Raw genomic sequence first — 24,910 nt, 5'->3', positions numbered from 1 at the left:
CTGCGCGTCCGGAGCCTGTGCTCTGCAACGGGAGAGGCCACAATAGCGAGAGGCCCGCGTACCGCAAAAAAAATAAATATATAAAGACCTTGGGTTCAAGTCCCAGTCTGGGTTTTGGCTGGGTTCAATTCCCGGTGCATGGGTTCAAGTCCCAAATCTGAGTTCCACGGTTTCAGCTGGCAAGCCACGAAGGGACAGTGATAAGCTAGACCAACTCCCTCTCATAGTCAACACCACTGGGGACACATTCTGTGCCGTTTCTTTGAGACAACTTTTTGGGCACTCTAACACCTGGTTGGGAGACTGCCTGGGAAGGGATAGCATCTAAAATCTCTCGTCATTTATAGATAGATATTTTTATACTCTAATGCTGCTAGAAAAAGTGCTTCATCATCAAGGAGATCATAGAAAGGCTATGGAAGCAGTTACAGCAGTTCCACATCAAGATGTATGGCTATGTGAGGATTCCAGCCCATACTGACTTAAAACAAGGAGCTGTCCTCCCCCTGGGCCCCTAGATCAGGCATCCAGAGATTTTTACTCCCTGACAGGAAGGGTCATTGTCCCTACTCAGCCTTGAAGCAGTTAAAGATGACCATCACCCCTCTGCTTCCCATAAGAATATGGGAGTAAAATCTGAGAGGGGAATGAAATAGGGGAAGGGGCAGGGCATAACCTTTGAAAGAATGACATAGCCCGAGGACATGACATAAACTGACTAGAACCAAGTCGCTCCAAGATAGTAGACAAGTCAACTTCCACTAGACCTTGAGCCTCAGTATACAGTATACCCTCACTGTAACACATCAGCAAGCTAAATGATGTACCCACAGGCACGTGACAGCTTCAACACTGATAAGGATCAAAAAGTGGGTGGTGGCCCAATTCCTGGAAATCCCCACCCCTTCCCCAAAATAGCTGGAATACTCCTCCCACTCAGCCTATGAAATTACCCACCCCTGTAAAAACCGACAACCCCGTACCCCTGACGCCTCTCTCACCTTCCAAGATGACCCATAGTCTGTCTGGGAAGTGTGTTTCTCTCTAAATAAATCCACTTCTTACCTAAAAAAAAAAAAAAAAAAATTGGAATTCCCTGGCAGTCCAGTGGTTAGGACTCTGCACTTTCACTGCCAAGGGCCCAGGTTCAATCCCTAGTCGGGAAACCATGATCCCACAAGCCCTGCAGCACGGCCCAAAAAAAAAAAAAATTTTTTTTTAATCACTTAAAAGAAAATTTTCCATAGACACATATCACCTTTCCCAAAGAACCTCCTCTTATTCTCAGGAGCTCCTTAGCGAAAATACATTGTTGACTTACTGTGAAGTTGTTTTGTTTTTCGTTTTTCTTTTGGCAGGGTGTGGGGATTATTCCAGTATCCGTATGAAGCAAAACTCATGCACAAATCCATTGAAAACTTCCACATCTAGGTTATACGTGGTTATCCTGGAGGAACAGGCCATCTTTTGCTAGACAGAAATCATATTCTTTAAATTATTGTGTAGGGAATTCCCTGGTGGTCCAGTGGTTAAGAATCTACCTTCCAATCAGGGGCCTCGAGGATCAAATCCCTGGTCGGGGAACTAAGATCCCACATGCCACAAGGCGACTTAGCCTGCGTGCTGCAACTACTGAGCCTGTGCACTCTAGAGCCCTTGCGCCACAACTAGAGAGCCTGCATGCCGCAACTACTGAGCCCGCACACTCTGGACCCCATGCACCACAACTAGAGAGCCCACGCGCTGCAACAAAGAGCCCACCCACCACAACAAAAGATCCCACATGCCACAACTAAAACCAGGTGCAGCCAAATAAATAAATATTTTTAAAATTTTTTTTTAATTATTATGTAATGAGTGACCTAGCCAACTGTGAAATTTCAAATAAGGGGAAAAATTAAGAGTATTTAAATACTTTGACAGAAGTCTTAGCTGGAATTAACCAGACTGGCCCACAGGCAGGACCTCTGTGGACATGGAAGACAAAGAGAGTACACTTGTGCTTCAAGCCTGCAGGTAAACAGAAGAGATGAGGCACCGAAGATGGGAAGCGAATGTCTACTGAAGTTGGTGCAGCCGCTATGGAAAACAGTATGGAGGTTTCCCAAAAAGTAAAAAGAGAACTACCATATGACCCAGCAATTCCACTCCTAGTTATATATCTGAAAAAAGCAAAAAACACTAACTCAAAAAGATACATTCACCCCAATGTTCACAGCATTAATGTTCGCAGCATGTCTATTTACAGTAGACAAGATACAGAAGCAACCCAAGTGTCTGTCAACAGATGAATGGATAAAAAAGGTGTGGTATATAAATACAACAGAATACTACTCAGCCACAAAAAAAAGAATGACGTTCTCCATTTGCAACAGGATGGACCTGGAGGTTATTATACTTCGTGAAATAAGTCAGAGAAAAACAAATACTGCGTAGTATCACGTGTGGAATCTAAAAAATAAATGAATGTGTACAAAAGAGAAACAGATTCACAGATAAAGAGAACAAGCTAGTGGTTACCAGTGGGGAGAGAGAAGGGTTAGGGCAAATAGGGGTGAGGGATTAAGAGATACAAACTACTATGTATAAAATAAGCTACAGGATATATTGTACAGCACAGGAAAATAAAGCCATTATATATAATTACTTTAAATGGAATATAATCTATAAAATATTACATCACTGTGTGGTACACCTGAAACTAATATTGTAAATCAACTATAGCTCATTTTTTAAAAAACGAATAATGTGTGAAGACAGCAGATGTGTATTAAAATATCCCAGTGGAAATATGGAGGTATCAAAAATCCAATAAGAATCACTGTATGATGTTATCTTAAAAATGAATGATGAATGTGATAAAGTCATCCAATTTCCCTATTTGTATTCCAGCTTTACTGAGGTATGACTGTAAATTAAAAATTGTATATATTTAGTTTTTTAAAGAAAGTTTTAAATAAACACACAAAATTGTTTTTCATTTCACCAGTAACAAAAAGGAGAGAAAAAATTATAACAGCATTGGGAGTTCCCTGGTGGCCTAATGGTTAGGATTTCGGACCTGTGACCCAGGTTCCATCCCTGTTCTGGGAACTGAGATCCCGCAAGCTGTGTGGTGCAACCAAAGAAATAATAATACAACGGCATCAAAATTTTAAAATATTTTGGAATAATTTCCACTCAGCTCTTTGGAAATAATAACAAAGAGTTATTGGGGCTTCCCTGGTGGCGCAGTGGTTGAGAGTCCGCCTGCCGATGCAGGGGACACGGGTTCGAGCCCCGGTCAGGGAAGATCCCACATGCCGCGGAGCGGCTGGGCCCGTGAGCCATGGCCGCTGAGCCTGCGCGTCCGGAGCCTGTGCTCCGCAACGGGAGAGGCCACAACAGCAAAAGGCCCACATACCGCAAAAAAAAAAAAAAGAGTTATTGAATATCATTAAAGAAGATTAATAAAATGGAGAATCATACCACAAAAAAAGTAAATAAATACAGTGCAACTCTTGACACAATATATAGTTACCTATGTTTTCTTCCCATGTGGCAATCTATGTGTTTTTGCTGGAAAAAGGCACAAGAAGGCACTTCTTACATGCAGGTTAATATTTTATTTTTTCTCTGGTTTCTGGTTACCTTGTACTTTCTTTGTGAAAATTCATCTTGCTGCACAGGTATGAAGCATGCACTTTTCTGAGTGTATGTGTATATATATATAATGCTTTGAAATGGTTACTTAAAAATTATACAACATAGAAGTCATTTTGTCCACTGGCATTAAATATAGGGCTGTAAATTCATCCCACCTTCACACTCCATAGAGCCTCAAAGTGCCCCTTGAACCAGAAGATACCTCCAGTGCACGGTGGGATTCCACACAGCGTCTATTGCCTGTGGTTAAGGTGATTCAGCACCAGGGATGTTTTTGTCAAAAGTCTGGGAGTTGGAGGCTGGTGGCTGTTGATTATTCTTCTCCAAGCTGTGTCGGATCCCATATCCAAAGTATATGACAAATCCTAGTAGAGAAATAAGACAATGAGAAGGAAAAGTAGGTGCTCTCCCTGCTTACAAATGCCCAACAGGCTTGCTATTATGGCGTCTGACACAGTCTGCGGGGAGAGGTAGTAGAAAGAGGATTGGGTTCAGTCACTCAAGAGGCCTTTTAATCCCAGAAAGCCACTTACCAATCACCATCCAGACAGCAAACTGGGCCCAAGTCCCAGAGGTCATCTGCATCATCAAGTAAACATTCACAAAGATGCTCATGAGTGGGAGAACAGGCAAAGCAGGGACCTGCGGGCAAAGTCAGTTATTCCCTGGACACAGCACAGACGTCTGAAAGGCAGGCCTCTACCCCGCATGGCCGAGAAGACTTCAGTCCTACTCAGGCTGTGTGTTCAGTGCCTACTGCAGTGGGGCATGGAAAGCACTGAGTGTGCATCAGGGAAGGGTCCGTTAATTTTAATAATTCCCCTTCTTCCCTGGTCCAGCGAAGGATGTTTAGGTCTCAAAGCATGCAGACTTCACTCACTCAGGTGGACAGGTGGGCACGTAAGGTCACCTACCTTGAAGTGAAGGGGAGTGGGGCTCTGCGGCTGCCTCCAAATGATGACAGTGAACCCGGTGGTGAGCAGTAACAGCAGCACAGCTGCTGTTGTATACACGGGGTCTCCAGAGAACACGTGGCTGGGCCACTGGGCCAGCATCAGGCTCAGGGTCGTCAGCAGGAGAACTGCAAGGGTCAGGGTGGAGGAGAACAGGTTCAACTCCGGAAGCCAAATAGCTCAAGACCTCGGGTCACGCCCCTCCCCAGAACTGCCCACATCACGAAGGGCCATCCTATCTCCAAGATGCCTCAACTGCCAATATACACACTCCCGTCCTATCCTGTCAATTTCAGAAGCCCACCAAAGAGCAGTCCCCCTGCTCACCAAGGAGTGAGGCACATCCATAGATAATCCGGCCAGATTTCAGGGTGGGGATGGTGTTGAGAGGGTCACACAGACTCTTTAGAATCTTTGAGCTTCCTGCTTCAGGTACAGATTCCAAAGGGCTTTCTTCAACTACAGGCTTCATCTCAGTTTCTTTCTCTGTTTTCTCAATCTCGCTTAAATTCTGGTCTGGTTGGTACCTGAATTAGAGGTATTAAGTCAATATTAACAGCAGCCCCTACTCATCCAACATCAAGCAGTCTAATCCATCTCTCTCCCAACATAAGCCTAGCGGGACATTTAGAAGGCAGCAGGAAGGCAAACGACGATTATCTCCCCTTCAATCCCCACGAGTCAAAGACCCCCAGCCAAGGTGTGGCGTACGCTCACCTGAGGACAAGAACAGAAAAAGACACCAGGGAATAAGCAAGCAGGGTTCCGATTGACATGAGGTCCACGAGATCACTGAGCTCGAAAAGTAATGCCATGACCCCTAGAACAAGGGCACAAACAAGGTGGAGAGGGAGTGAAAAACCAGTAGAAATATCCAAGTTAAGAAAATTATCAAAGAAGGAATGGGCATTGTTTATTTACCTGCAAGAGTTCCAGAAGCCAAGGTGGCCATAATGGGGGTGCGTGTATGGGCATGGATCTGGGCAAGTCCCCGGAAAAGGAGCCCGTCATCTGCCATTGAGTAGATGACACGAGGCATAGGGAACATGGCACCCAGGAGGCTAGAAGAGAAAATGGGAACATGTGTGAGGACGTGGATAAGCAGGACAGACTGGGGTGTCTGCTCCTTAGTCTACGTGGGGTAAGGTGTCTTTCCCTCTTGTTTCTCAATCCCAAGGGCTGGGATACCTGAGCATCTGACAGTAGATGGGGAGAAAGCTTTGACACTGACCTGGATGTAAGAGCACAGAGGGTGCCAACAGCCACGACATATCTGGCAGGGGCCCAGCCGACATGGAGGAAAGCGTGTGGTAAGGGGCTGTCAGGATGAATCTGGTAGTAGGGCACCATGAGGGTGAGGGCCGCCGAGACACCAGAATATGCCAAAAAGCATATACAGAGCGAGATCACAATGCCCAAGGGGATGGATCGCTGAGGATTTCGGGCTTCTTCCCCTGCAGGATGGGAGGAAGTTTTGGGCCAGGAAAACACACTGTGATGAAATACAAAAATCCCCTTTCCGGACTTCCCTGGTGACGCAGTGGTTAAGAATCTGCCTGCCAGTGCAGGGAACACGGGTTCAAGCCCTGGTCCGGGAAGATCCCACATGCCACAGAGCAATTAAGCCCGCGAGCCACAACTACTGAGCCCACACGCCTAGAACCTGTACTCCCAATAAGAGAAGCCACCACAATGAGAAGCCCGCGCACCGCAAAGAAGAGTAGCCCCCGCTCACCACAGCTAGAGAAAGCCTGCGCGCAGCAACGAAGACCCAGTGCAGCCAAAAATACATAAATAATAAATAAATAAATAAATTTATTTTTTAAAAAAATCCGCTTTCCTCTTGAACCTCCAAAAGAAACCCCTATGCCCAAGGGCAGCCTTATCTGTGCCCCAACCCCTGATGGGACACACAATGACCATGTTACCTGTAGTGGCAATGGCATCAAAACCAACAAATGCGTAGAAACATGTAGCTGCTCCTTGGAAAATCCCATCGAAGCCAAAAGGCACAAACCCTCCAGAACCCAGAGGGCCCAATCTATGGTGAGAGAAGGAGCAAGAAAGAATGTGGGTGAGCTGTGTTCAGCCATCTGTACTGGACTTTTTGGTTAATACCACAAGTTCTGGGCTCCAGGACCCCATCACCTGGATCCATCAGCCCAGATCTCTTTAGTCCCCACCGTATTCCCAGCTCTGCACACGTGCCCCCACCAGCATTACTATGGTCAAGGACACCCGCCTAACCTAGAGGTATCATTGGATCCAGATGTGTTCAATTTGTAGTCCTGTTCTGTGAGTTGCCAGTTGTGCAGATCTCCCTTGACGAAGCCAGAGATGACCACGAAGCTGAGAACCAAAAGGTTCAAGCCTGTGAACACTTTGTTAACCAGGGCAGACTCGCGAGCTCCCAGAACCAGCACTCCTGTGGGAAAGGTGGAATATGAAACGTGCGAAATAACCAAATTCATAGACACAGAGAGCAGATTCGTGGTTGCCAGGGGCTGGGGTATTGAGGAGTTGGGCAGCGAGTGCTCAGCGGGGATGGGATTTCCTTTTGGGGTGATGGAAATGTTTGGAACTAGAGGGAGGTGATGGTGACAACATTGTGAACGTACTAAGTGCCACGTAATCGTACACTTTCAGATGGTTAATTTCTTATTGTGACAGTCATCGCACAGGTCTATCAAATCATCACCTTAAACTTATACAATGTATACCAATTATATCTCAGTAAAGCCGGGGCAATAACAAAACGGTTAATTTTATGCTATACGAATTTCCTCTCAATTAAAAAAAAAAATCTTTGATCTCAGTACAAAGGAAGAAACTCACTGGTCTAAGTAAATGACCCAGGGGACTTTTAGCAATGTCTGGAGACACTGTGATTGACACAATTTGGAGGGTGGGCGACCCTGGTATTTAGTAGATAAAGGCCAGGGATGTTACTCAACATCCGACAATGATTTAAAAAACAAAACAACAACCACCAAAAAAAACCTGGGACTTCCCTGGAGGTCCGGTGGTTAGGACTCTACGCTTCCACTGCAGGGGGCACAAGTCTGACCCCTGGTTGGGGAACTAAGATCCCGCAATGCCACGCAGCGCGGCCAAAAAAAAAAACTCGACAGGACAGCCCCACACACCAAAGAATGATCCAGCCCAAATTGTCAGTGGTGCCAACCGTGGGAAAACAATGGTCTACGTCTTGCCTTCCTGTCTCTCATACCACAGACCCCTCTTTCCAGTCATAATCCCCCCACCATTCTTCCATCCCAAGCCTTTCCCACCCCAGCTCTCCCCCCACACCCCACTCTTCCCATCCTATCACTGGACCCTGTCTCACCCGTAAGCAGCAGTACCAAGCCCAGCGCAAAAAAGTCTGGGTACTTGGCCAGGAAGTAGGGCACGTGCAGAGAGAAAGTTCCCTGTAACGCCTGAGAGATGTGGTTCCCAGTCAGGCTGTCTAAAGCGGAGCTCCAGGCCCGGGCCACACTGGCAGTGCCTGCAGCAGCAGCAGAAGGAATATTTATTAACAAACATTAATTGAACCCCTACCACGCGTCACGGGATGGATTTGGGAGAGGTGGGGGGACGCACACAAAATACCTAATCTCTAAGAGTTTCTTTTCATGGGCTGGGGACAGTAGACCCAGATGATCCACAAAATAGGTCACAACTGTTTAATGTTAGGAGATCAATGTTATGCAAAAAAAAAAAGAAAAAGAAAAAGAAAACAGGTTAAGTGGGAGTGAAAAGTCTGGGAGATGAGGTTTGAAATTTTAAATCAAGTAGCAAAGGAAACTCCCATGAAGGCAACAACTGAGGAGAGACTTCCACATGGTGAGGGGATGAGCCTGTGGGACATGCCTCCCTCTCACCCACTCCCTACACCTTCCTTTCCTTCTTTGTTCTAGGCCCCGTAATTTAAGGAAAATAGGATAGAGTGGAGTAGAATGAAGTTGTGGGGTTTTCCTGCCACTATTACCCACTTCACCCCACAAGGTGGATAACCAGTTTCTCACGAATGAGTCAAGACCTAAATCCCACCTCCTAGTTTCTTGATCTTAATTAAGCCCCACACCTTCCTCCCACTCCCATCATCTCACCGATGACATAGGACAGTATGAGGTTCCAGCCGGTAATGAAGGCACACAGTTGTCCCACTGTGACATAGCTGTAGAGATACGCAGAACCAGAGCATGGTACCCGGGCCCCAAACTCTGCATAGCAGAGCCCAGACAACACAGAAGACAGGGCGGCCACCAGGAAGCAGATGACAATCGCTGGCCCAGCTTTGTCCCTGGCCACTTCACCAGCCAGGATGTACACACCAGCTCCCAAGGTGCTGCCCACACCCAGGGCCACCAGGTCTAAGGTGTTCAGACAACGAGCCATGCGACTCTCAGACTCTTCCCTGGGCTCCAGAGGCCGCCTGCGGATCAGCTTCTGACCAAATTGGTAAACATCCTGATACAGCATCTTAGACATAGTTGAGGAGGCTACAATCTGCTGAGAAAGCAAGACACAAAGCCATCAAGAATGTCCATCCAGCCCTGGCCCTGGGAGTTCAATTCCACAGAACAATGGAGTTATGGGGAGCAGATGGTAAAGTACACATTGGGCAAGTTCTCTGTCTCTGAGCTTTGGTTTCTTCAAACATAAAGAAGACTTTTAATGTGTTTCAAAGTTACTGGAAGAGCTGCTCGAAGAGAAATGAGGGGGAGCAGATTATGTATCCCCAAAATGTGCCATTTGGGGATGTGGACTGTTTTGAGTTAAAGGCAATTAAGACCCAGCAGACTGGACTTCCCTGGTGGCTCAGTGGTTAAGAATCCACCTGCCAATGCAGGAGACATGGGTTCGATCCCTGGACCAGGAAGATCCCACATGCCAGGGAGCAACAAAGCCCGTGTGCCACAACTACTGAGCCTGCGTGCTGCATCTACTGAAGCCCGCACGCCTAGAGTCTCCATGCTCCACAACAAGAGAAGCCACCGCAGTGAGAAGCCCACGCACCGCAACGAAGAGTAGCCCCCGCTCGCCCCAACTAGAGAAATTCCGCGTGCAGCAACGAAGACTCAACACAGCCAAAAATAAAAATGAATAAAATAAATTTTAAAAAAAACCCAGCAGACTCAGGAAAATCTCCTTGCCTCTCCCTTAACGGCTCAAAATAATTTAGATTAGGAGGCCTATGCCAGGAAGAGAGAGAACTTTTTTTTTAACCAGAGAGAACTTTTTATCTCCGAAAGACTTACCTGCGTGGAGTGGCAAACATTTGCTTACCAAGCATTTGCTTTTCCCATCTTTCTGTGAGTTGTCTTCCCCTTGAAGCCCCAGATCCATACCCCCTTCTCCTTAGCTCAGGGTAGCACGTAAGCCTCAACTGCCTGTCTTTGAACCTCAGAGTCTTTACGGGGCTCCCGTACGTAGGAAATTATTTAATCTGCCGTATATCAATTTAATTATTAGACTCAGCAAAGAACCTAGAAAGAAAAGTTTTCCACCCGTATAGAAGCAAAAACTTCCAGCACAGTGCCTGGCACACAGTAAGTGCTTAAATACTATTAGGTGAATGGATAAGAATGTTGATCCTTAAAGTGAAATCAACCAGCTTAGGACTTCCCTGGTGGATCAGTGGTTAAGAATCCACCTGCCAATGCAGGGGCCATGGGTTCGGGCCCTGATCCGGGAAGATCCCACATGCCGCGGAGCAACTAAGCCCATGGGCTACAACTACTGAGCCTGCACTCTAGAGCCGGTGAGCCTCAACTACTGAAGCCCACGCGCCTAGAGCCTGTGCTCTGCAGCAAGAGAAGCCACAGCAATGAGAAGCCGGCGCACCACAACAAAGAGTAGCCCCCGCTCACTGCAACTAGAGAAAGGCTGCACACAGTAACTTAGACCCAACGCAGCCAAAAATTTTTTTTAATAAATTAATTTAAAAAAAAAAAGAAATAAATAAATAAATTTAAAAAAAGAAAAAAAAAGAAAAGAAATCAACCAGCTCTGCTGGTTCAAATCTAGCACTGTGATGTGTAGCCTGTTTGATTTTGCATGAGTTATATACCACTTTGTCCTCCTTTCTTCTATAAAACAAGGAAATTTATTATTATCATCTTTATTCCCTCCCTTCCTTGATGTGAGTGAAGTGACAGTTTAAGGGGCTCGGTGATCAGAGCGATGAAACCAAGTCCCTGTAAAACCGAGTTCCCCTGCTGAGTTTATGATTCACCTCTCCATCCAAAACTTTATTCCCTTTCTTGTCTCAACCCTGTTCCCCTCAGGATTGAGGAGTACCAAAGAAAAGGGGGATTGAACTCAGGCAGGACCCTCCTCATACAAAAGTTTCTCGTGTCCCCTCATTGGTTTGTAAAGAAAGGATTCTCTCTCCCAGGTCTTCCCAAGTTCCAAAGAGCAGACTCAAGCACTTACTAGTCAGGGAAGTGAGGGTATGCAGAAACAAAGGAAAAGCAGTACCAGTGGCCTTAAAGGAAAAAGCAGCAGGGACCAACCTGCTTGAAATTCTTAACTTGTCATGTAGGCTCTAAGTAAATAACAAAATGCCTCAACCATTGTTTTTGCTCTCTTCTAGAAAGAAGTTAAGGGATCACAAGACCTTGACGTACTAGTTTGCTCTGCAGGAACACGTAGATCAATCACAATCACCAATGACCCACTGAGTCACAAAAATGCTGTCAGGAAGTCTGCAACTGAGATCTTATCCAGAAACTAAAATCACAAAGATCGCCTCCCCTTTACTCTTCTTTTCTTTAGAAACCTTGCAACCCCGCCAGCCAGCAAGGTGGATTTGAGATCAACCTATTTCTCCCAACTTCTCAAGAGGGTGGCACCCTCGCAATTGATAAACCTTTCCCTGCTCCAAACACCAATGTTTCAATTTGTTTGGCCTCACTGTGCGTCAGGCACATGAACTTGGATTCCACAACAAGCTCACACTCCACACATTTCTACACCAAGGATCCTGAAACCTGAAGCTTTCTCTTTCATTGCTTGCAGAGTGAAATTGAACTGGAATTCTGAGTTGGGGCAGAAAGAGATGGAATTTGCAGGGAGGGACAGACTGTAGCCCAGCCCAGGGAAAACATCAAACCAGAGTGGCTTCCAACTGCCTGGAGGGAGGGAGGACTAATCTTCATTTTGAATCAGAAATGATGGAACTCTGTTTCCTGCTCCTTTGGGGCATGAAATGTCTCCTCTCTACAAGGCTATAGGGCTAGGCTGACCCAGTGAACAAAAGTTATCATCAGGGCGCTTCCGTACCTGATACTCCAAGTTTCGTATTTTGGTTAAGAGCAAGCATTCAAAAAGCCAAGAAACTATGATTAGAATCTTGGCTCTGCCAACACCTCTGTGCCTTTGAACAAGTCATTTACTGGTCTGGACCTCTGTTTTCTTCTTTTTCAAATGCTGCTGACGAACCCTTGGGCACTGTTAGTAGGAAAGTAAAATGGAACAGCTGCTGTAGATAAAGTATGGTGGTTCCTCCAAAAACTAAAAAATGGATTTACCATATGATCCAGCAATTCCCCCTATGGGTATATACCCAAAAGAACTGCAAATGGGGTCTCAGAGATATTTGTACACCCATGTTTATAGCAACATTATTCACAGTAGCTGAAAGATGGAAGCAACCCAAATGTCTACCCACAAAGGAATGGATAAATACAATGTCGTCTATACATACAGTGGAATGTCATTCAGCTTTAAAAAGACAGGAAAGGGAATTCTCTGGTGGTCCAGCTGTTAGGACTCCAAGATATCTCTGCAGGGAACACATTTCGATCCCTGGTCTGGGAATTAACATCCCGCATGCCGCGTGGCACAGCCAAAACAAAAAACAAAAAAAACGGCAGGAAATTCCGAGGCATGCTACAACATGATAGAACCTTGAGGACATTATGCTAAGTGACATAGGCCAGTCACAAAAATACAAATAATGTATGATTCCACTTCTATGAAGTGCCTAGAGTAGTCAAATTCATTTGATTAGAGACAGAAAGTAGAATTGTGGTTTTCTAGGGTCTGGGGTGAGGGGGAAATGGGGAGTAATTGTGAAATGAGGACACAGTTTCAGTTTTACAAGATTATAAGAGCTGTGGAGACTGGTTGTGCAACAATGTAAATATACTTAACATCACTGAACTGTATACTTAAAAATGGTTAAGGTGGCAAATTTTATGTTATGTGTATTTTACCACCATTTTTTTTAAAGTTCAGCCAAGGACTTCCCTGGTGGCGCAGTGGTTAGGAATCCGCCTGCCAATGCAGGAGACACGGGTTTGAGCCCTGGTCCAGGAAGATCTCACATGTCACAGAGTAACTAAGCCCCGTGCGCAACAACTACTGAGCCTGTGCTCTGGAGCCCGCGAGCCACAACTGCTGAGCCCGAGTGCCACAACTACTGAAGCCCACGTGCCTAGAGCCCACGCTCTGCAACAAGACAAGCCACAGCAATAAGAAGCCCGCGCACCACAACAAACAGTAGACCCCTCTCGCCACAACTACAGAAAGCCCGCGCACAGCAACGAAGGCCCAGTGCAGCCAAAAATAAAATTAATTTAAAAAAAAAAGGGCTTCCCTGGTGGCGCAGTGGTTGAGAGTCCACCTGCCGATGCAGGGGACACGGGTTGGTGCCCCGGTCCGGGAAGATCCCACGTGCCGCGGAGCGGCTGGGCCCGTGAGCCATGGCCGCTGAGCCTGTGCGTCTGGAGCCTGTGCTCTGCAACGGGAGAGGCCACAACTGTGAGAAGGCCCGCGTGCCAAAAAAAAAAAAAAAAATGAGTCTTAGAGCCTCCAGACACTGATGCAACCTACCCCTACCCCACCTCTTCTTACACAACCACACACACACCTCCCAGCTCCTTCTGCTTTCATCTGGAAAATGGGTCTTGCCACCCTCAGGCTGGAGCCAGGCTGACCCAGCTGCTCACTTGGATTGCAGAGGTCTCTTTAGGAGGATCTGAACTCAGCGCCCAGTCTCCTACAGAAGAGGGGTTGCCCAAGACTTACCAAATTCTTGGAGCAGAAACTGGAGCCCTGGATCAGAGTCAATGAGGTTGAGTTTAAGCTGTGTAGGGCTGGAGCTGATACATCTCTAAAAACCAAATCTGGGAACGCTTCCACAATAAAAGACAACCCAATCCCTGGGTGGGGATGGGTGGGGACGCTCGGGGATGGGCGGGGCAAGCCTGCAGTGATACAATCAGCCAGTTGAGCGAGAGTGGTTACCCTCAGGGGACGGTTCTGAGATTTGGAGTCTGTGTGTGGTAAAATACACACAACAGAAAATTTCTTTACCATTTTAACCATTTCTAAGCGTGCAGTTCAGTAGTGTTAAGTACATTCACATTTTGTGCAACCAAAGTTTTTCATCTTGCAAAACTGAAACTCTGATAATAAAAAATAATAAAAAAATAAAAAACCACACTGAAACTCTGTACCCATTAAACTACAATTTCCTCTTTCTCCTCCACTGGTTCCTGGCCATCGCCATTCTACTTTCTGTCTCTGAATCTGATGACTCTAGGTACTTCATTTAAGTGGAATCAAACAATATTTGTCCTTTCCTGTCATGCTTATTTCACTTAGCAGAATGTCCATAAGGTTCATTCATGTTGTAGCATGTGTTAGAATTCCCTTCATTTTAAAATCGATAGCTAGTGGGAAGCAGCCACATAGCACAAGCAGATCAGCTCGGTGCTTCGTGACCACCTAGAGGGCTGGGATAGGGAGGGTTGGAGGGAGAAGCAAGAGGGAGGGGATATGGGGATATAGGTATACATATAGCTGATTCACTTTGTTGTACAGCAGAAACTAACACACCATTGTAAAGCAATTATACTCCAATAAAGATGTTTAAAAAAAACGCATTAAACATAATAACACACATTTTTCTTTATATGTGCGTTTACCTGGAAGTGAAACTGCTGGGTCATCAGGTACCTATAGGTCTGTTTTACTAAATATTGCCACCTTGCTCTCCGACGTTTGTGTGCCAGTTTACAGTCTATTCTGCAGGATATATGAATTCCTATCTTGTCAAATCTGGTCACCATTTAGTATTCTCAGACTTTTACAAATTTTGCCAACCTGATGGGTGAGAAACATTATTAAAATTTTAAATTGCATCTCTGGGCTTCCCTGGTGGCACAGTGGTTAAGAATCCGCCTGCCAATGCAGGGGACACGGGTTTGAGCCCTGGTCCAGGAAGATCTCACATGCCGCGGAGCAACTAAGCCTGTGTGCCACAACTATTGGACCTGTGCTCTAGAGCCCGCGAGCCACAACTACTGAGCCCGTGTGCCATAAGTACTGAAGCCCGTGTGCCTAGAGCCCGTGCTCCACAACAAGAGAAGCCACTGCAATGAGAAGCCCGCACACCACAACTAGAGAAAGCCCATGTGCAGCAAGGAAGACCCAACACAGCCATAAATAAACACATAAAGAAATAAACTTATAAGAATCAAATAAATAAACTGCATTTCTCTGATTAATGAAGTTGGGCATATTTTCATCTTTACTAGCAATTCCAGCAACTCTTCTAAGAATAACCTGTTCACATCTTTGCTTGGTGGTCAGCTGAATTATTTTTCTTTTGCGGGGGGAAAGGCACAATTCTACATAGTGGTTAGCAGCAGACACGCTGAACTGCATTAGTTTCGATTCCAAATGTGTCATTAACCGTCGTTTGTACTTGGATGTTACCTCTCTGTGGCTCAGTTTCTTAATCTGTAAGATAAAGATAAAAATAGTATCTCATAGAATTACTCTGATGGTTAAGGGAGTTAATACATACTAACCACTTAGAACAGATCCTGGCATATAGTAACTGCTTAGTAAATGTTAGCTACTCTCATTATCCTACTGGTGGTAAAGTGTTCTTTATATATTTTGGAGAGATTCTTTGTCTGTTATGTATGTTGCAAAAAATCTTTGTCGTTTGGCTTTGTTACCTTTTGTCATGCAGGCATTTTAAATTTTAATGTAAATGAATCAATTTTCTTTACAATTTGTGCTTTTTTCCATGTATCTAAATATATTTTTCTTCACAGGATCATAAAATTGTCCTCTTGTATTTTAAAACTATTTTTAAACAAATTTAAGCCTTTAACCTACCTGGAATTTATTTTTTTTTATATAGAGGCAATGACCTAATTCTCTTTCTTGCCATACAGATAGCCAATTATTCCAATAAGTTTCCATTTTTGAGGCCACTTTTCTCATAAACCAAATATACGTATATAAGCCAGAGTCTATTTCTAAGCTCTCGAGTTTGTCTGATTAAATCTATTTTTAACCCTACAAAATTCCATACTGTTTTAATTACTATAGCTTTAAAATAATTCTTGATATCTAGAAGAGCAAATTCTCTTAGTTCTTCTCATAGCTGCCCTGCCTATTCCTGAACATCTTCTCATACACAGGAATTTTAAAATAAGTTCACCAAATTTCATGATAAAATCTATTGAGATTTTTTCTATTGGAATTATATTAACTTTGTAGGTCAATTTTGGTAATAATTTATAGTACATGTCCCTGATATTGAGCTTGTATATGCATTAACAAAATGTTTTTATCTTGTTTGATTTTATCATTTTCTTCTATAAAAGTATTAACCACTATTTTCTAAATTTTTTTCCTTGGGTACCATGTAAATTTGAATGTAATTGTGAATGGAATTTTTTTAAATAACATTTTCTATTTTCCAATAACTGTTAAATAAAATCTTACATTATAATCAAAAAAACAAAAAAGGAAAAGGAAATGTAGTGTGTATATATAGACAATGGAATATTAGTCAGCCATTAAAAGAAGGAAACGTTGCTGTTTGTGAAAACGTGAATGGACCTGAGGACGTTATGCTTATTGAAATACATCAGACAATGAAAAACAATGTGTGATTTCACTTATATGTGGAATCTAAGTAAATCAAACTCATAACACCATAAATTTGAACTGCAGTTGTAAGGAGTAGGTGGTGGAGAAAGTGGGGAGATATCGGTAAAGGGTACAAATTTTCAGTTAAAAGACAAAAAAGTTCTAGGTACCTAATATATGTCATGTTGACTATAGTTAATATTGCTGTATTGTATTTTTGCTGTCTAGTATGAGAGAGCTGCTTGTGTTCTCGACACTCAGACACACACAAGTAGAAGCTATGGGAGGTGACAGTTAATTAACTTGACTGTGGTAATCATTCACAGTGTCTATGTGTATTAAATCATCATTTTGGACATCTTAAAGAGATCTTCACTTTGTACAGTCCAAATATATACAGTTTTGTGAATCATACTTCAGTAAACTGGAAAAAAAGGAAAACCAATGAAGTGATATTATCAGCCTACTACAGAATAGATTCCAAACAAGAAAGAGTGGCCTCACACATTAGACATTTACTGAGAATGTACTGGGTTGAAACAAATAACCCTCTATTAAAAATATTCGACTGTTTTTTCCAACCCTGCTCTCTCCAGTCTTCTTGCGCTACTCGACTTTGCACAGTCCGCCCATGGCCTGAGACACTCAAATGTGGGGAACCCCCAAGCCCACCTGGGCCCCAACCAGGAGAAGGGGAGCTTAAAATCTCTGATGTTAACTCAAGCAACAAAAACATTTAATAAGCATGGTGCCTGCATCCAGCGTTGCATAAAGGGATGGAAGAAGATAAAGGGGAGTGCGACTTAGTCCTCTTCTTCAAGGGCCCCTTCTGCTGGGAGAGCTGAGAACCCAGGCAGGGAAGGGAAATAGGATGTAAGAGGTAAGGAAGGAAAAACCTGGGAGTGAGAGGGGAGTGTTGCAGCTGGGTGGCTGCTGGTGGAGGCTTGACAGGATTATGACATGCATCAAATAACACACATGCTAAAACACTGGGCACCAACCTGGGATTTAACTGTCATGGTTGACTGTTACATTAACTTTTATTTTTTTTAATTTTTGGCTGCGTTGGGTCTTCGCTGCTCCACGCAGGCTTTCTCTAGTTGAGGCGAGTGGGGGCTACTCTTCATTGAAGTGCACGGGCTTCTCATTGCAGCGGCTTCTCTGGTTGCGAGCATGGGCTGTAGGCACGTGGGCTCAGTAGCTGTGGCTCGCGGGCTCTAGAGCGCAGGCTCAATAGTTGTGGCACACGGACTTCATTGCTTCGTGGCATGTGGGAACTTTTCGGACCAGGGCTCGAACCCGTGTCCCCTGCATTGGCAGGTGGATTCTTAACCACTGGAACTGCAGTTGTAAGGAGTACATGAAATAAACTTCATATACTTAAAGGAGTCTAACTTTTTAAAACAACCATAACATAATAGGAGAAACCATGCAAAGAGTTTAAAATAATATTAGGACAAAGATTTAATCCTTGAGGATGTTTATCTCCAATATCACATTATATAGAATTTAAAAGACCCCAATCGTCAGGCATTATCTTCCTGCTATGATTCATGAGAATGTAACTCACTTTCACCTCTTCCTTCTCCTCACCCTCTCATATGTCCAATATAATTTACCTTTTTTTTTTTTTTTTTTTTTTTTCTGCGGTAAGCAGGCTTCTCACTGTTGTGGCCTCTCCCGTTGCGGAGCACAGGCTCCGGACGCACAGGCTCAGCGGCCATGGCTCACGGGCCCAGCTGCTCCGCGGCATGTGGGATCTTCCCGGACCGGGGCATGAACCCGTGTCCCCTGCATCGACAAGCGGACGCTCAAACACTGCGCCACCAGGGAAGCCCCAATTATATTTAGTTCATCTCACAGTGACTTTGGTAAATGTAAGAGATATGCTTACATTGTTTTTCTTTTTTCCTTTTTCATTCAACCATTACCCTGTGTTTCAGGGTGAGAGTGTCATGACCACCACCCCTCATGACACCCTAATTTGCCAGCCTCTCTCCTTCATATCTGAAGGGTTACATTGCCAGATGGAATATTCTTGGCCAGGAATCTTTTCCTTTCAACACTTTGAATATGTCATTCCAGTCTCCTGGGCTTCTTCTGAGAAATCCACTGATATCCTAATGGGGGTTCCTTTGTAGGTTACAATTTTCCTTTCCCTAGCTGCCTTGAGAATTCTTTCTTTGTCCTTGATTTTTGACAGTTTCATTGTACTGTTTCTCTGAGAAGGTCTTTTGCATTGAGATAATAGGGTGACCTATGAGCTTCATGTATTTGCATATCCAATTCTCTCTTCAGGTTTGAGAAGTTCTCAGCTAATATTTCTTTTTATTTTTTATACACCAGCTTCTTATTAGTTATCCATTTTATACATATTAGTGTATATATGTCAATCCCAATCTCCCAATTCATCACACCAAGCTAATATTTCTTTAAATAAATATTTGCTCCCTTCTCCCTCCCTTCTCCTTCTGGTTCCCAATTATTCTACTATTAGTACTTTTGATGGAACTCCATAGATCACATAGGCTTTCTTTGCTCTTTTTCATTCTTTCTTCTTCGTTAACCTCTATTCCAAATTCCTATCCTCTAACTCACTTATTCTATTTTCCGCTTTCTCTACTCTCCTACAGATGTTTTCTGCTGCATTTTTCATTTCATCCACTGAGTTCTTCACCTCCAGAAATTGTTTGGTTCTTTTTTATGGTTTCTATCTCATTGGTAAAAATCCCACTTTGATAGTGTGTGTTTTGTTTTTTGGGTTTCTTTAGATTTCATTTAATTTTCTGAGTTTTCTTGTAGCTCACTGAGTTTCTTCAAAACAGCAGTTTTGAATTCTTTAACTGCTACATCACAAAATGTCGTGGCTTTGAGCTCAACTGTTGGAAAAGTATTATTTTATTTTTGTAATGACATTTTTATTTTCTACTTTCCTTGGAGTTTTGCATTAGTGCTTTCACAGGTGGCGTATTGTGTTCCATGGTGGTGTCCGTTATCTGCGGCTTTCTCAGTACACCTGTTCCATTCTTCTTGCTCCCTCTTGTGGAGAATTCTTAAGCTTCTACGTCTTCTCTGGTCTTAGAGCTCGGCAGACAGCCTCCTGGAAGCCTCTTTTTGGTTTTCCAGAAGGTGGCGCTATAGCTCAAATTTGTGGGCGCCCTTGCCCATGGCAGGTGGCCAGTTTTCTGAACATGCTCCCTTGGGTGCTGCAGGTGGAAGCTCAAACAAGGAGCCCCCGAAGAGTGGCGGGAGGTGTGGGTTTAGCAATCAGGGCTTTTGAGGGTGCTGGTGGACCCAGTAGGGAGATTCCCAGATGTAGTACTCCCAGAGGCTTGTAAGAGGACCCCCTGTTGAAAGCAATTGCTTTAGCACCCTTTGAAATGCTTATCTGCCTCTTTCCCAATACGTTTCCTCTCCCTTGTCAGGGACGTCCAGCCTCTGTACTCTGGGTCTCCAGCGGTGTCCTGCGTAACTAGGGTAGCTGAGCACTCACTCACCACTTTCCTTCTCTGTGGTGGGAGAGGTGGCCTCTGGATAGATCAGCCCCACGAGATGTTTCCCTGGAGGGGGGAGGGGAAAGTTTATCTTACTGCCGCATTTGCTTTGACCAGACTGGTTTTTTTGGCAGTTGGAATCTCCACTGGAGAAGACTGGACTTTTGCACATTCTCTCTTCCGCTTGGGAATCTGCCCAAGTCAGTACTCTCCAGGTTCCCCCCACCTTCTCATCACCAGAGGAGGGGTCTGCGTAGGTTCCCTGGCTCTGCAGGTTCCGTAGCCCACATAGACAACTTTCTGGCGTTTCCCAGATCCACAGATAGATGGGACTTCTCCAGGGTTCTTTGGGCATATGGTGCTAGATCCCACAGCACCCACAAAGGTGCTTTTCTTCCTGAATGGATTTGTTTGTTTATTTATTTATTTATAAATATAGTTGGTTGGTTTACAATATTACATTAGTTTTCAGGTGTACAGCATAGTGACTCAGTATTTTTACATATACTATGTGATATCACTTATATGTGGAATCTAAAAAAAAAAATTACAAATGAATGTATATAGCAAAACGGAAATAGACTCACAGATTCAGAAAACAAACAGGTGGTTACCAGTGGAGAGAGGGAAGGGAGAGTGGCAAGTTAAGGGTTTGGGATTAACAGACACTAAGCACTATATATAAACTAGATAAGCAACAAGGAGATCTCTTAGAGCACAAGGAATTATAACCATTATCTTGTAATAACTTTTAATCGAATATAATCTGTAAAAATACTGCATCACTAGGCCGTACATCTGAAACTGATGTAATATTGTAAATAAACTATACTTCAACTTAAAAAATGCTAGCATAACAAATAGTTCACAATTGCTCATCTCTTAGTTTCTACTAGAAATTAACTTTTCTAAGGGTTAAGTTTCTGGTTGATATATGTAATTAAGAAGGAAAACATCTTTGTGTGCAAGGAAGTTTCTAAAAAGTTATAAGGAATGGATATGCATTTTGTTAAAGGAAATTAATTTTGTCCCAAAGCTAGGTTAAAGTGAGGAGGGTGGGAGAAGCACAGGATAAAATCTGAATGTAGAGAAGGAAGTTATAGAAAGTTTCTGAAAAAGGAACTCTGGGAAAAGAGTTCTGTTCGTGACCAGGTCTGGCAAAGCTGAGAATGAATTTAATTGAGTGAATACATTTTAATATTAAAAGTAAGTCGCTGCATGGGACTTCCCTGGCGGTCCAGTGGTTAGGATTCCACCCTTCCACTGCAGGGGGCTCGGGCCTGACCTCTGGTGGAGGAACTAAGATCCTATTATCCCACAAGCCGCAGCAAAGAAACCAAAAAAACAAAAACAGACAAAATACCTAATCCCAAAGAGTTCCTTTTCATTGATTGGTGAGAGTAGACCCAGGCGGTCCAAAAAAATGGGTCAATTTTATTTAATATGTTAGGAGATCAATGTTATTCAAGAAAAGAAAACAGGTTAAGTGGGAGTGGGCAGTCTGGGAGATGAGGGTTGAAATTTTTTTTTTTTTTTTTTGCGGTACGCTGGCCTCTCCCACTGAGGAGCACAGGCTCCGGACGCGCAGGCTCAGCGTCCACGGCTCACGGGCCCAGCCGCTCCGCGGCACGTGGGATCTTCCCGGACCGGGGCACGAACCCGTGTCCCCTGCATCTCAACCACTGCGCCACCAGGGAAGCCCGAGTGTTGAAGTTTTAAACTGAGGTGTAAGGGAAAATTCCAAGAAGGCAACAGCTGAGCCAGAACTTCAAAATGGTGAGGGGATGAGCCTGTGGGACATGCCTCCCTCTTACCCCTTCCCTACAGCTCCCTTTCCTTCTAGGTTCTTGGTCCACCATTTAAGGAAAGCAGGATAGAGCTCAGAAGAATGAAGTTGTGTGGTTTTCCTGCCACTGTTACATATTACATCACACAAGGTGGATAACAAATTCTCAGGAATGACTGAAGACCCCCCTCCTAGTTTCCCATAATAAGTCCTTTGTTGCCCCCACCCCTACCATCTCACCAATGACATTAGAGAGTATGAGGTTCCAGCCAATGATGAAAGCATACAGTTGTCCCATTGTGACATAGCTGTAGCAATACACAGACCTGGTACCCAGGTCCAAAACTCAGCATAGCAGAGCCCAGACAACACAGAAGACAGGGTGGCCACCAAGAAGCAGATGACCATTGCAGGTCCAGCTACGTACTTGGCCACTTCACAAACCATGATGTGCACGCCAGCTCCCACGGTATTGCTCACACCCAAGGCCACCAGGTTGACGGTGTTCAGACAGGGAGCCATGGAACTCTCAGAACACTCCCTGGGCTCCAGCAGTCATCTGCAGACCAGCTTTGGGACAGATTGGCAGACGTTCTGACACAGCATCTTAGACGCAGTTGGGAAGGCTAAAAAGAGCTGCTGAGAGGGACTTGTCTGGTAGTCCAGTGGTTAAGACTCCGTGCTCCCAATGCAGGGGGCCTGTGTTCGATCCCTGGTCAGGGGACTAGATCCCAAATGCTGCAACGAAGATCCCGCGAGCAGCAACTAAGATCCTACATGCCGCAACTAAGACCTGGTACAGCCTAGTTAATTAATCAATTTTTTTTTTAAAACATGTCCATCCACCCTTGGCCCTGGGAATCCAATTCCATAGAGCAAAAGAGTTATGGAGAGCAGCTGGTAAAAGGACACATTGGGCAAGTTCTCCATCTCCCAGCTTTGGTTTCTTAAACACAAACAAGACTTCTAATCTGTTTCCAAGTCACTGGAAGGATTGCTTGAAGAGAAGTGAGGGGGAGTGGAATCTGTCTCCCCCAAATTTGCCACTCTGTCATGTGGATTGTGTTGAGCTGAAAGCAATCAAGACCCTGCAGACTCAGGGAAAGCTCTTTGCTTCTCCCTTAATTGCTCAAAATAATTTAGATGGGGAGGCCTATGGCAGGAAGAGACCTATTACCAGAGAGAACTTTTTATCTCAGAAAAACTCACCTGTATATTCCAAGAAAGATGTTAAAAAAAAAAAAAAAAAGACTCACCTGCAAGGAGTGGCAAACATTTGTTTACCAAGCCTTTGCCCTTCCCATCTTCCCGTGGGATGTCTTCCTTCCCTTTGAAGCCCCAGATCCCTACCCAGTTCTCCTTAGGTCAGGGGAGCATTTAAGCCTCAATTGCCTGAATGTCTTTGAGCTTCAGAGTTTATACGGGGCTCCCATACATACCAAATTAAACTTGTTAATCTGCCTTATGTCAATTGAATTATTAGACCAGCCAAAGAACATGGAAAGCCAAGTTTTCCACTCCTACAGAAGCGAAAGCTTCCAGCAAAGCACATACTAGCTGCTTAATTGGTATGAGCTGAGTGGATACGAACGCTGACTTCTACATTGAGATCACCAGCTCAAGAAAGCTATCAGAACACTGTGGAGTGAAGCAGGCTTGTTTAACTATAAAGCCGTAAATAAAGGCGCGAGATATGCCCCAGGTCATCAGGTGGAAGAAAAATGTTACCACCCTTCTACTGATTTGAATAAGTGCTATGACAGTCCTAGTTAGACCTCGTAGGGTCAGACACTCTCCTGTCCAATACGAAGGAGGAGCTGGTGATGTAAGCCTGGCGACTACTGGAAGAAGGTGGTCTCTTCCCCTCCCCCACCTTCCTTTGATTATAAAATTGTAGGCCACTTAATCATCGGGGCAGAGCCTCCTTGCCTGCCTGCTTGCATCTCTCACAAGCGTCCTATATTAATAAATCTACTTCTTGCCTGTCACTTTGCCTCTCGCGGAATTCCTTCTGCGCTGAGACACAAAGAATCTGAGCCTCAGTGAGTCCAGAGACCGGCGATTCTAATTAGTGATTCTAATTAGACCAGTGATTCTAATTAAAAGACGGTGGGTTCAAGTCCCAATCTGAGGTGCACAGTTTCACCAGCAATTCCACTGCTGGGTGTACATCCAAAAGAACTGAAAATAAGGTCTCAAGGAGATATTTGTACACCCATGTTCACAGCAGCATTGTTCACGACAGCTGAAAGATGAAAGCAGCCCAAACGGCCATCCACGAAGAAACGGATAAACACAATGTGGTCTATACACACAGCAGAATATTATTCAGCCACGAAAAGACGGGAAATTCTGACGCATGCTACAACACGGACGCAACTTGAGGACGATATGCTAAGTGACATAACCCAGTCACAGAAAGACAAATATTGTTACGATTCCACTTCTAGGAAGTACTGAAAGTAGTCAAATTCATAGCAACGTAAAGGAGAATGGTGGCTTGCCAGGGGCTGGGGTGAGGGAGAAATGGGGAGTTCTTGGTAAGTGAGGACATGGTTTCAGTTTTATAAGATGAAAAGAGCCCTGGAGATTGGTTGCACAGTAATGAAGATATACCTAACATTACTGAACTGTACATTTAAAAATGGTTAAAATGGTAAATTTTATGTTATGTGTATTTTACCACCATTTTTAAAATTGCTACCAATGATAAATAATAGAGCCAGCTTCTCAGAGTTGCTGGGTGGAGCAAACCCAAAAGTGTTTCAATATAGATCACTGTATAGTCACCCCTCATGAATACCAAACTCCACGGATGCTCAAGTCCCTTACAGTCACCCCTGTATCTGCAGATGAGGAACCCACAGACACAGAGGGCAGACAGAAGACTGAAATCAGTGGTCCACATGTCACATTCACTGTATAAGGGTAATTATTAATATTGTTGGACACGAGCCAAAAAAATAGTCTTAGATCATCAGGACACTGATCCAATCACACACACACGCACGCACACACAGCTCTTTTCACACACACCCACAGCTCCCAGCTCCTGTCTTCATGTAGAAAATGGGTTAGAAGCCAGGCTGACCCAATTGCACACTTGGATTGCAGAGGTCTCTTTAGGA

At 44.3% G+C, this 24,910-nt stretch overlaps 1 protein-coding gene across 1 annotated transcript; it reads right to left on the bottom strand.

Moving 5' to 3' along the window:
• Positions 1-3,437: 3,437 nt before the first annotated feature.
• Positions 3,438-10,276, bottom strand: LOC111180985 (cationic amino acid transporter 3-like). The gene is made up of 11 exons (XM_022585946.2): positions 8,708-10,276; positions 7,945-8,103; positions 6,846-7,023; positions 6,527-6,639; positions 5,830-6,052; positions 5,520-5,659; positions 5,316-5,418; positions 4,926-5,125; positions 4,560-4,726; positions 4,179-4,287; positions 3,438-4,010 (listed from the first exon to the last, which is right to left on the bottom strand). Exons 1-11 carry the CDS (start codon positions 9,087-9,089, stop codon positions 3,892-3,894), a joined length of 1,893 nt encoding a protein of 630 aa, XP_022441654.1. The 5' UTR covers positions 9,090-10,276; the 3' UTR covers positions 3,438-3,891.
• Between the last annotated feature and the right edge of the window lie 14,634 nt (positions 10,277-24,910).

Source organism: Delphinapterus leucas, chromosome 20 (genome assembly GCF_059928025.1).
Source record: "Delphinapterus leucas isolate spDelLeu-1000000601 "Yukka" chromosome 20, BTC_Dleu_Yukka2, whole genome shotgun sequence".
NCBI lineage: Eukaryota > Metazoa > Chordata > Mammalia > Artiodactyla > Monodontidae > Delphinapterus > Delphinapterus leucas.
Note: the sequence above shows the minus strand (reverse complement) of the source record. Positions and strands in the feature narration are given on the sequence as shown.

Bases quoted from the DNA above. Each gene is read 5' to 3' on its own strand.
- LOC111180985 (XM_022585946.2), bottom strand. From the start codon at position 9,089: ATGTCTAAGATGCTGTATCAGGATGTTTACCAATTTGGTCAGAAGCTG. The intron at 7,024-7,944 runs GTGAGACAGGGT...CCTTTCCCACAG, and splicing joins CTTGGTACTGCTGCTTACGG to GAGTGCTGGTTCTGGGAGCT. The intron at 5,126-5,315 runs GTGAGCGTACGC...CCTCTAATTCAG, and splicing joins TTTTCTGTTCTTGTCCTCAG to GTACCAACCAGACCAGAATT.